The 12401-nt window shown below is 41.4% G+C and overlaps 1 protein-coding gene across 1 annotated transcript; it reads left to right on the top strand.

Moving 5' to 3' along the window:
- The first annotated feature begins 2673 nt into the window (after positions 1 to 2673).
- On the top strand, positions 2674 to 12197 carry LOC139965457 (acetylcholine receptor subunit delta-like). The gene is made up of 7 exons (XM_071967804.1): positions 2674 to 3104; positions 3923 to 4083; positions 5447 to 5491; positions 6297 to 6406; positions 7575 to 7688; positions 8253 to 9060; positions 10908 to 12197. The coding sequence occupies exons 1-7, from the start codon at positions 3053 to 3055 to the stop codon at positions 11070 to 11072; spliced, it is 1455 nt and encodes a 484-aa protein (XP_071823905.1). The 5' UTR covers positions 2674 to 3052; the 3' UTR covers positions 11073 to 12197.
- The last annotated feature ends 204 nt before the right edge of the window (positions 12198 to 12401 follow it).

Here is a 12401-nt window from a genome sequence, read left to right as displayed (position 1 = left end):
GTCGAGTCCCATGTACGGGGGTTCGACCCCTCAACTAAATAAGAGAAAGAATCTAGACGTCAAACAGAAAAGGCAGTCTCATGCACATTTCATATGTTACCATAAATTAGGTTTATTGTTAAGCTTTAAATGAAACATTGTGCTTCGGTGTGGGTGGAAAACTTGGATATTACAACCCCCCCCCCCATCCTCCAACCCCCCTCCCCTTCCCACACAGTTCCGGATCCTGGTCTACAAGTGTGGTACCGGCACGTTGTGAGCTAGCTTCAAACTAATAACAATTAATCAGGAAGGTTCGAGCCACTATATTACAAGCTGCTTTACAATGAAGATCACTCCAATCAGTTTGTCCACACAATGGACTTTCTACCCGTTACCATAGCTACCGGACTATTTGTGTATCTGTGTGTTTGTCTACCTTTTCTGTCAGTCTGTCTATATATCTATGCATGAGAATGAGAATGAGAATGCATGAAAATGAGAACCACTGTCTCTCCGAGAAAAGTAAATCAGCGCAATTGAAAGTTTTGATGTTTAAATACTCATTTTACTACAGGACGGGTTTCTTCTAGATTGCAGGCCCTATGGCTACACGACAGTTTTGTAAGTAAAATCAAACAGGAACATAGGCTGGATAAACACCACACTCTGGCGAGTTTAGTACATGATGTAGAACAAATAAACAGAAGCTCTCTCGTGTATGGTAGGCCATACGGGAAATAATTGCTGATTTAATGTCCGTACGAATTAAAATTATTACCGGTATTAATTCTATTTAATACCGGCATTAATTCTCAGCCATGCAATCACCATGCAGCTTCATATGCCGGTATTAAATATAATTAATACGGGCATTAAATATAATTAATACGGACATTAAATAGAATTAATACGGGCATTAAATAGAATTAATACGGGTATTAAATAGAATTAATAAGGGCATTAAATAGACCAATCACATCAGCAGGATTCTCACTTGTTCATCTGATCTGATCGCCGCGCCAACCTACAACTTACGTTCTTCGAAGAATAACAAAACGGCTCATTGCGAACTGATAAAACATCGGACTGGGATTGAGGGTCAACATTTGTCAATAACCTACAAGTATCGTTAGCTTCTCGACGAAAATCATGCAAAAATTGTTCTTTGTCTGTCATGCTTGCCATTGCGTTATATGTTGTACCTTGCTATTTTAATTAATACCGGTAATAATTTTAATTCGTACGGACATTAAATCAGCAATTATTTCCCGTATGGCCTACCATACTCGTGTGAATTGAAAGCTACACGTGTCCTAACAAAAAGAAAACTAGCTTGTATGTCCCATTGTTTAGAATTTTGTGGAATAATATGCTATGGCCTTTATTTCCGCTATCATATATATATAGCACTGTGCATTTCGCTTAGTAGTCTGGTATAGCTCGCGCTATATAGGCACTGGTTCCCAGTGTCTTAGATCAGTGTCTTAGATGTTGCTTATAAAATCTAAATCCCATACCCATGTTTAACCAGTCATTACCAGTCAAGTGTCAAAATGCCGCTATTTAAATGTTACACTGACAAACTTTATTGACCCTCCTGTGATTTCTTTCTGAGAAAATCACGTCAAAGGAGGCCTCGCTTATCGTTTTGTAGTCTATTGTCCAATGAAAGGGGTACGAGAGTAAACACCTTGTGTACATGTCTTCATTTATTGTTATTCCCGTACAACAAAAACCAAAGTCGATATTCTTTCAGGCAGTTTACCGATCACAGTTATCGGGTGGGGACTGAAAATAACCCACATTGCATTGATTTGAGCTTAGAGAGGAGAGGCACTGATTGATTTTGTTTACAAGTTTTTCGTTAGATAACGTTGGAACAGTGGTCTTCCTCTTCAACATAACATGCTATCAGTTGAGATAATACTTGTGTGCTACTCAATCCGTATAGTATTTTCAATATTGTAACAGAGCCCCAGTCGTAACGTCTTCATCGTCACGTGACTGCAATTGTTAGATAAGGGTACCATACTAGGAGAGGGGATGAGTACGGTACCTAGGATTGAAACGGGATGAGAGTGAGGGGGGGGGGGGGAGGAGCTGAGGGTGGAACGTGTAAAGTGGTTAATTTTCAGCGTAAACTATTATCGAAAATTCCATGAATCTCTTAGTGGGCAGATCATTCTTTAAACAAAATAATGTCAAGTACGCCCTTGAAATGAATTGGAGCATATATCTGTTCTCAATTTTAATCATTATAAAAAAAAAATTATTTGAATTTCGGAAAATATAGTCAGACAAGTTTTCACAAAATAAGTAAGTGTGAAATTTCGCCCGAAAAGCAATAATTTGTGACACTTCATTCAGTTTTCTTCCAGTTTGGACCGCCACGATATCGAACTCTTCGCAACCTCGTCCTCCGCGCATGTGCATTAGATGATCGGGTCGTGGTCTCCGCGTGACTAGTATATATAACCATTACATATAGGCTACAATGGTTTGCTTTCTATATGTTATGCATTTAATGTAATATTGATCTCAAATTCGCTCACAAATAACTCGATCACACCAAACAATCAATCGAAGAAAAAATCTTTTTATTTTTTATAGAAAAAACAACAACAAATACCTGTTTTGAGATGAAGAAGAGAAACCAAACTCGACTGGCCGACCTTGTAGATAAAGATAATCTCAAAGGACAAGGATAAGGAAAATCGGAAGAAAAGCGGGGGACAGGGGGTTAAGTTATGCGAGTCGATAACTCATGTACCCACGTGATTATTCTAATAACCTCTTGACGGACCAGAAAGCTAAATCAAGAATGAGACGCCTTGGGGGCAAATTCGCTCCATCTATATTCACATGGAAACGGCCACTGTTACAACTTTTCCTCCACTCTGTCAATTATAAACTTTTATCACCTAAAATCGATGAACGGATTGCGGTCGGTCGATTTTAGCGTATAAAGTGCCGAGTCATTCTACGCCCATAAGCCCACAAGTCTCCGCCCAATCGTAATCTCTCACACTCACAGAACAGAGTTAGAGGAAATAAGTTGAATTTCGAAAATATGAATATCATGATAATTACGAGGTTTCTTTGTCTGCTGGTCATCTTGTCAGGTATGTGAAACTTTTCGCTATTATTTTTATGATTATTATTATTTAGGCCATTCCTGCCTTACGTTTATTATTGTAGTCATACAATACTTTACACAAAGTTCAGAAATGTGGGCCAATATGCAACTAACGTCGTGGTTACGTAACGTGTGCTATAAGTCCAGTTTTAGGGTAAAAGAGATTTTTTTTTAGAACGGAACACAAGTAAATTACATAATTAGTTTTTCTCCGTGTATCGAATATATCTTGCTACGACAAACGTTACTAGTGAGGGTTTATGCCTACATCTCATAATTCGAATGGAATGATGAATTCAGTCAGGTTTATCATCATCATCATCATCGTCACCGTCATCGTCACCGTCACCGTCATCGTCGTCGTCGTCGTCATCGTCACCGTCACCGTCACCGGCAACGTCGTCGTCGTCATCGTCACCATCATCGTCGTCGTCGTTATTATTATGTATTTTTTTGTCTAAAAAAACGTAACAGTGTGTAAAGGGTCCCCGGTTTGAGACTGGAGGTGGCTGGAGTCACGCTAATGTTTGAACGAAACGACATGGCGCCAGTGTATAACGTAAAGTATATCGTAACGTATAACGTATGACGTGTATAACGTAACGTAACGCCAGTGTATAACGTATGCTGCCTCGCAAAAAAAACTCTGAAATTAGTTTGGGTGGTAGATGGCCGCCCTTCCGATATCGAGGCCCTGATGTATATACAACTTGTAGCCGGGCCCTTGTACCCCTGTGGCACCCCCCCACCAATCTTTTTGAAGGCCAGTCAGTTCATTTACTTGTTCTGTAAATATTTTTTTAGATTACGCCGTAAGTGGAAGATATTCCAAACATGCAGAAGCACGAGTCAGGGAGTACATACTCGGCCATGAAAATTACACAGCTGGAGACTACCCCGTTTTCGATTCAGACGACGTCGTGGACCTGTCCATAAGCTTGCAGTTTTACGCCATGTTAGATCTGGTGAGTTTTGGACAAGGTTTTTGCTTTGTTTCAACGTTGTATATACTGAAATGGAAACGGCTGTATCATTATTTACCCTCATGATTATTGGAGAATAGTGGAGCGTGGGGGGGGGGGGGTGGATGGATGGATGGATGGATGGATGGGGTGCGGAGGTGAAAGTAAACATGGGACAGGGCTGGAGTAATTCTCTTTTCGAAATTAAGCAATAAACAGGAAGCTTGTAAACCTTGTTTTGTTTGTTGTTGACGACAGCATCGCTAATGTCATGTCAGAAACATGAACATGATACAATTACCCCTCCTTACCCATTGAACCCTTCTTCCCCTCCCCCTCTCCCCATCTCTCCCGTCACTTCCCTCTTCCTCCCGTCCCGTCCCGTCCCGTCCCTTCCTCCACTCCCTCCCAATTATTTTGCCTTCTGCCAACGACCAGTATGTAATTAAATTCGATAATGATACGAACGCCGTTCCAGCATTTCATAAAGGGAGGGGGTGGGGGCCATGGGTTCGGTTGATGTCAAATGGTGCTTTCTGATGCATATTTAGACTATACATATGGGCCATAAGTATTGTGGGAGATTAAAAATTAAAAAGGGGCGTCCACCTTATACCCCTGTCAGCCAGCCTCTCGAAGATATGGTTTTACAACGACTAATGAACGAAGTTCTCGACAATTTTTTTACCCGGATCACATATTTCTTTGGTATATATAATAGAAGTGCATGTGAAATGTTATCCGTATGCAAAGCCAGATAAACTTTCACTGGAGCTACAAGGCACCATATGGTTGGCCCTCTCTCCACCCACCCCTTTCCAGTTTGTGTGCATATCTTGCATGGAAGTTTAACAGAGGACCCTTCGACTTTTACTTCCATATGCATAGGGTAGATTCAGAATTTCTTAAGGAGGGGGTGCTGTTGTGAGTTGGTTGAAGCCGAATCTGTTGTGTGGGGTGGGTTAGTCTGGGCATCCCTTTCCCAGACGTCAATATGGTGCATTCTGAAACATATTTAGACTATTAGGTCTAAACGCAAAGTGTGAACAGAACTTATTTTTGATTTTTTTGTGTACGTTTGAGGGAAAAGAGGGAAGGTTTAGTGCGCCCCATTGCTTGGATCCGCGCCTATCTTTATTCGTCCATATCATAAACCTCCACCATCCATGTGCAACCCCAACCATAATATAAAATTTACAAAAAACGAATTCTTCAAAAAAAAAAAAAAATTAAATGTAAGTTGAACTGATTCAGCTGGGATGGAATTATTAACTTGCAAATATATGTCACGATTTTTAATAAATGACAATACACAACCAACTATAGTGGGATCAATTTCTATGTTTGTTTTTGCTTCTTCCACCAGCATGAGCGAGACCAAACAATAACAACCGCATCGTGGATGACAATAGTAAGTTAACGTTTTTCTGTGTTCGTGTTAGATAGACTATACTTTGTATACTCATATAATATGTACCGGTCTTATGTTTAATTACCAGTCCTCCTTCGACCCCATATTTGCATTGTGACGTCAAAGAGTAACTTGTAGCTGCAACAATAGTGTGATCATGTGATTGAATTATTTACGTGGGAAATCGTCCAGTTGGGATAGTTTTTCTGTACTGTACTTTCGTGTCCCGCTTCAAAGCACACGTACTGACAGTATGAGCAGTATGAATATGAGTATGAGAAGTATGAGCAGTATGAGTATCAGATAAAAGGTTATGAACTGTTTATACTGTTAGTACAAGTGCTTTGAAGCATGATATGAGACGACAGTATACAGTGGTATCAGCGGTATTAGTGGCTGCGCGTAACTATTAGTTAGATATACATATATCAGGGCCTTTTGTTTAAGAATTCACAAGTGGGGGAGTGGGGGGGGGGGGGTGAATTCAAAGAAAGGCACTTATTAGCAACATCCAATGGAAGATTCAAACAGTTGCCAAATTTTCAATCCCTTGCCCCTCCTACCCTACCCTAACCCACCCCTTCCCACCCCATCCTATCGTTTGGATGGAATATAGTGGAAATGTTGAGATGAAATAAATCAAATTTTTCAGATAAAACAACGGAAAATAAGTTCTAAAATGAGATGTGAAATTTGCGACTTTGGGAGGGACCAGACTGGCGGTCAAACTGATCAACTGGGTGTGGCTTGGGGAGAGATGAAATAAAGAGATAATGAATATTCATACTGTGTTTTTGATTTCCAGAAATGGACGGACCCAAGGTTGACGTGGGATCCCTCCGAGTTTGATGGTGTCGACCTGGTAGTGATGTACATTGACGAAATATGGACTCCGAGAGTATTTCTAGCAAATTCGTAAGAAATTGACAATTCCTTTATCAATTAATTTAAGGACATCGCCATCGCATGCAGGTTAAAAAAAGAGAACGTACCATAATTATTCAGTACTTTCATAAATCGCAGATGAAAACTGTTTTTTTATATCTTGTAAAGGACTAAAGTTGTCCATGTCGTAAAAGGACTTAATACCAATAAGTTAGGATTACCGTACCCCCCCTTTAAGGTAGTGTACCCAATGAATTGCCCCCCCCCCCACCCGCCCATATTGACTTACACACTAAATCGACAAAGTTTGGTGTTCTATATGTCCTTAAAGTTCTCATTAGCTAGACCCTACCCATCACTTAGCTTACACAGTAGCCATACATGGCAACTTTAATTTTCCGTATCATCATCATGTCATTTGTTTTTAGTTATGAGAACCCGATGTTTTCGTGACATGTAAACAAAACTCTTTAGTCAGTATAGTAAAAAAATAAAATACGTACACTGCTCATGGCAGGTCTAAAGTGGTCTAAAATTGTCAAAATTGACCAAAATCTTGCACTACATATACTTCAATGTGTGAACTCTTACATCCGGGCCACAAAAATGAAAACAGATCCAGTCTGTATGATAACATATTGTCAATTAGTGTCACCTGCTGCTTTTCGGCACTTTTCCAGAGGGAGAACACTCGGGCGGATTGATATCGACTCTATAATAGGAGTATGCTATATTAAGAATGCAAGACTATAGTTTGTCAAGAGTTGAGGATAATCCTAAGAAGCGTATATATATATAAACGACAACAATATCAATCAAAAATACAGTATGAAATGTTTCCCCCGAAATAAATGAAGGCGGTATTGAAGAACTTAGCATGCATAGACTCCGGCTGTGTGACCAGATTAATTCACCCTTGCTTCGGCTTTCAGTACAACGTTTCTGTATGCTGCCGTGTTGAACAAATCTATCCGTAATTGTAATTACCGGCTTCGCGATGCGCGTTATAGTCATTGCCGGCTTTGCAATCCGCGGTCCCGCTCACAATTATTTTGCAATCAGAAGTGACGTCATAATTGTCCCTTTAAAGGAAACCAAAACAGAACACTAGTCCGTCTTAGGCAAATAGATAATGATCCCTTTTTATCTCCCAAAGCTATCTCATGTAAATAAACTATTGTTTTCTGTTTTCAAACAGCTTCTCGTCCACTACTAGTGTGGTTTCCTCAAAGCGAGGAGGAATTTTACTGACGTCAGATGGTGTCGCCGTGCTTGGAGCTCCGCTAGTCGTGACAACACAGTGTCCATTATAGTGAGTATATATCAAGTTCCTGTTAAATACTCTCTAATAACTATAACTATAAATTAGTTAAAATATCGTCCATGTTGTGACGGTTGCGTTAAAACCATGTTCGAAACAGCTAAACAGCGCCAAAACTAAGGGGTGCGGAGGGGGGGGGGGCGGGAGGAACGGCGACAGGTGGTGAGGGTGCGGTTGCTGGGACTGCAGGGGAAATACCTTCCCAAATGCCAAATCGGCACAGTTTTGCACTGTATCATAGAATTGCCAGAATCAAGCTTTTATATGAGAAACTTTACATTCAGACGATTAAGAAGTACGATCAAATTTACAATATATTTAAACAATCTTAGCAGAATTGTTCAGCACACACGTGGCACACACTCACAACACACACACATATATATATAAATATATATATATATGACAGTCATCGAATGATTGTTGTTATTTATCGAGCTGTTTAGCGTATTTACGGGTATAGTATAATATATATAAAAGACATAAAAAAATACTGACCAAAAATGCCAAAAACATGTCTTCATGTTTTTTTTTTCTTCTAATTCCTTTTCATAGCATCCAGTACTTCCCATTCGATACGCAAGCTTGTGTATTCATGTTTGCGCCAGAAAACCAAGTCATGGAACACGTCAACTTGCACTCGGTTCAGTCGGTAAACCCGTCAATGATCGAAAGTTCAGAATGGGATCTCATAGCTGTCAAAAATTCCTCTTTCGGTATGCCATTCGTCGGGTATCTTCCAAATAGACCCGCCAGTACATTCCCTGTTACTCTGATTTGCATGTACCTACGACGCAATCCCGCCTATTACATCACAAACCTCATAGTGCCCTCCACAATCCTGAACCTGATGGCGATTTTGACGTTTATAACACCCCCCGATAGTGGCGAGAGGATCTCCCTTGGTGTGTCCTTGGTCCTGGGTCTGACCGTCTTCCAGATTTTAGTAGCTGATTCTCTACCGACGGCCAGCAAGGAGTTCCCCGTCCTGAATAACTACCTGACGATCAATTTCATCTTGGCTTGTCTCGCTGTGCCTTTCTCTCTGTTGAGTATTAACCTGGTTTCCAGGGAGAACCGACCGGCCATAATAAGACGCGGGAAAATGAGAGAGTTATTCCTAGAAATTTTGCCTCGTGTCTTCTGCGTTCGAAGTTACAGTCAGAGGTTGAGAGGAGGGCTGGAAGAGATCATTACACCAGTACGGAAATGGAGTGACGATAATGGGAGCACGTTGACGATAACAACGGTCCTATCGGCTTCTCGGTCGTCCAAGAACAAAGTTTTACCCTTGCCGGAAGCACCACCACCCGTCATGACACCGTTGGAAGAGGAACACGAAACACTAAGCAACACAGAGAAGGTAACAAAGAAAATTCTTAAAATTCATATTTCGTACTGTATTAAAGGGTGTGAAGACTCGTCCAAAAAGAAACGTCTAATGCCGGTAATCTGACCTAGTTTCGAATGAGGTGTAACAGAAGTGTTAGACAACACCATCGATCCCAGAAAATACACACACAGCTTGCTACCGTCGGTAATTTAGACACGAGTGTACAGTCAATACATACAGCTGCGGTCAATATACCCACATCACAGTGTACAAACGATACAGCGATGGTCGGACATCTCAGGTCCAGCTAAAGATAACAAGGTATCACGTTTCATTACCGTCTGCACTTTGTAGCGACAAGAGAAAAACTTCACTTGCAAGCAACGGAAAGTTAACTTTTTCACAGGCGGCACGCGGTTTGGGGCGAGTCTTCAATGCCTTTAAGTCATCAGAATATTGGCCATAAATATGCTAGACAGGTCAATATCGGTCGCTTATGTTCATGTACTTTGGAGTAATCACCTTATACTAAATCGTCCTGAAAGAGATGGAGTCGTTCAGAGTCTGTACGAGATACCAGGTCAAAGATCAATGTATAATGGTGCAGATGTAACATTATGTATGTGTGCCTGTGTGTGTGTATGTATTGTATGTATTTTAGATCCTCCTGCAAGCAGGAACTCGCGAAGAAGCCTCATGCATTGGCTTATCAAAGCCGCAAGCTGACTGAAGTCAGTCTCTTACATCCATATTTAACGTCCATGATTATGAATTGTCAATTTTCAACAACTCTGTAACTGGACGACATACATTAATCTTGGAGTGACTCGAACTCGGAACCTTATGATTGAAATGCACCAGCGTAAACCACTGAGCTAACACTCCCATATAATAGTAATGAATAAGAAACCACCACTTGGCAGGGATCAACCATTGAGCAATTTGTCGGAACGTTAGGTAAACCATACTGACTGTAGTCTCTAGTTTGTCTCTTAAACGCCACCGATCAGTGGCGTAGGAAGGTACTTTTGAGTGGGGGGCTGAAGACTGATGGCCAGCCTGGGGGAGGGGTCTAAGGGGAGGGGGTGTCCCTCTCCCCTTTGGAATTTTTGCATTTCCAGGTGGCCTCAGATGCAATTTGGTGCAATATAGCACACTTCAACACCCACTCCATTTTGTAAACTTAATTTTGTATTTTCACCTGGCCTTAGATGCAATTTGGTGCTCCAAATGAGATTTTTTTTCTCATTTGGAAATGAAAAAGGGGTTTTCTGACTTGCGAACCGGGGGGGGGGGCGGAATGATACTTCCGCCCCTCCACACTTTTCACTGGGGGGCTGGCGCCCCCCAGCCCCCCGGTTCCTACGCCCTTGCCACCGATTAACGATTTCTTGCAATAATGGGCGTTCTCAGTGCCGTTGTCTACTACCTATACAGAACACACGCGAGAGCAGAACCTAATGTTATGCATTTGTACATAATATACCCCAAAGCCCTAACATGATATTTCAACGTGATCGGTAGTTGCTGATTAATTATATGTGGGTGACTTACACAAGTGAGACTAATAATTAAGTTACCAATAAGAGGGAGGTAACAAAGGGATGGTGCCCATGTGATCATGACAAGGATGTAATTTCTAGTGCAACATAGCCTTACACTTTTCTTTGAAGAAAAAAGAGCATATACTACACATATCGTCTTAAGAATTGAATTTATGCTAGGTTTACATTCGATGCTTCCATTGTATACTGTTCCCCTTGTTATCAGTCCAAATATAGAAATTATACAGTTTTCCTGTGTTTGGCGTTCCATACTAACTACAAGTTGTATACACTTGATGATGATATACTTACGTAATATCCTTTTCTTTACAGATTAAACTGGAATGTCGCACGCTGTCTGTGGTACTGGACCGTATGGGCATGAGTGTTATATTCACGACGTTCATAGTGCTAGTGATTGTTACCGTCATCTGCTTCCAAGGTGTTCAACAGGGAGTAGTAAAGGGTGAATGTGCCCAACAGGGTCTGTACATATGAAGTAGTAAAGTTTGGTTTACAAAATATGTTCAACTGTTTCGCCATCACCTTCAAAAACTGCCACCCACCCCCCCCCCCCCAACACCTCTCAAACCAACCACCTGTGCGAAATATCGCACATCGACCCTGGAACTGAACACGATACAGCCTATAATCTCGACGGAATGTGAATTAGTGGTCTATAGCATGGAGCAACAGGGCCTCTGCAGCAATAGAAGAATAGAACAGATGACCAGATAAAGTGCTCCCTCGCTTTCTCTGCTAAGGCCAGGATTTCGGTTGAATTCCCGTTAAGCTGGGTATCATCGAGAGAGAACTCTCCCTATCTCCCGCCTGGAACGACTCATCCAATAAGTCGACTAGCATAAGCCAATGATGCAAGGAACCTGTTCCCATTTTCAACCAGAGCTCATTCCTCCAACCTCTGGAGGATGAAGATGGGTAGGAGCCTTTGACCATTGCTAAGTGGATCCAGGCGCGTAGCCAGGAATTTGCCAAGGGAGGGGCGAAACTGTAGATTCGGCACTGCAAACTATCTAAATTTTGGCTGAAAATGCCTCCCAGATCGCTGGAAATGGCACTTCCCAGGCCTTGTAAGTTGCATCTTAGCATTTTCTCTTTTGAAAATACTAGCAATATCATAAAAACATTAAAAAAAATTTTAAAAAATATGCTCAAGGGGGGGGGCGGCTGCCCCCTTCGCCCCCCCCCCATGGCCACACGCCTGAGTGGATCAGTTGAAATCTCTTACAAACAGTATCTCCTTCAAGACAACCACCGACGCTGTAAGACTGGTTAATATGAATGTTACGAAAAGCTAAGGGTGGGGGGGGGTAGGGGTCATGGAAGGGGAACATGACTGGGGTCTCTGTCAATAGGGATGGCCCTAGAAATATAGTAGAATGAATAATGCATTCCTATTTTCAACATTATATGCCTACTAAGGGGAAAAGACAGATTTAGCAAAAGAGCCTGGAGACATACCCTAATTATTTCCGTGTTCCGAACGTGGCTCTTGAGTCACATAGTGTTTAAAATGGTTACTATGGTTATCCGTAGATAAAATCTCCAATTTTATATGGTTCAGTTTCTCTAAAAATTCTTCCAGATATCACACGTATAAAAGAATAAATCAAAATGAGGGAAACTTTGATATCTAAACTAGGGGCGAATAATCTGTGGCCCGCGGACCAAATCCAGCCCGCGTGTAGCTTTTTACTGGCCGGGGACATTCTGGAATTTTGAGGGGGAAAAAATACAGAGAGCACTGTTGTGCCTTTCTTGGTTTGCAAGCCCATGCAAAAAAACGGTAATCACAGCCTTCGCCGG

The sequence above is a fragment of the Apostichopus japonicus genome, chromosome 1 (genome assembly GCF_037975245.1).
Source record: "Apostichopus japonicus isolate 1M-3 chromosome 1, ASM3797524v1, whole genome shotgun sequence".
NCBI lineage: Eukaryota > Metazoa > Echinodermata > Holothuroidea > Aspidochirotida > Stichopodidae > Apostichopus > Apostichopus japonicus.
Note: the sequence above shows the minus strand (reverse complement) of the source record. Positions and strands in the feature narration are given on the sequence as shown.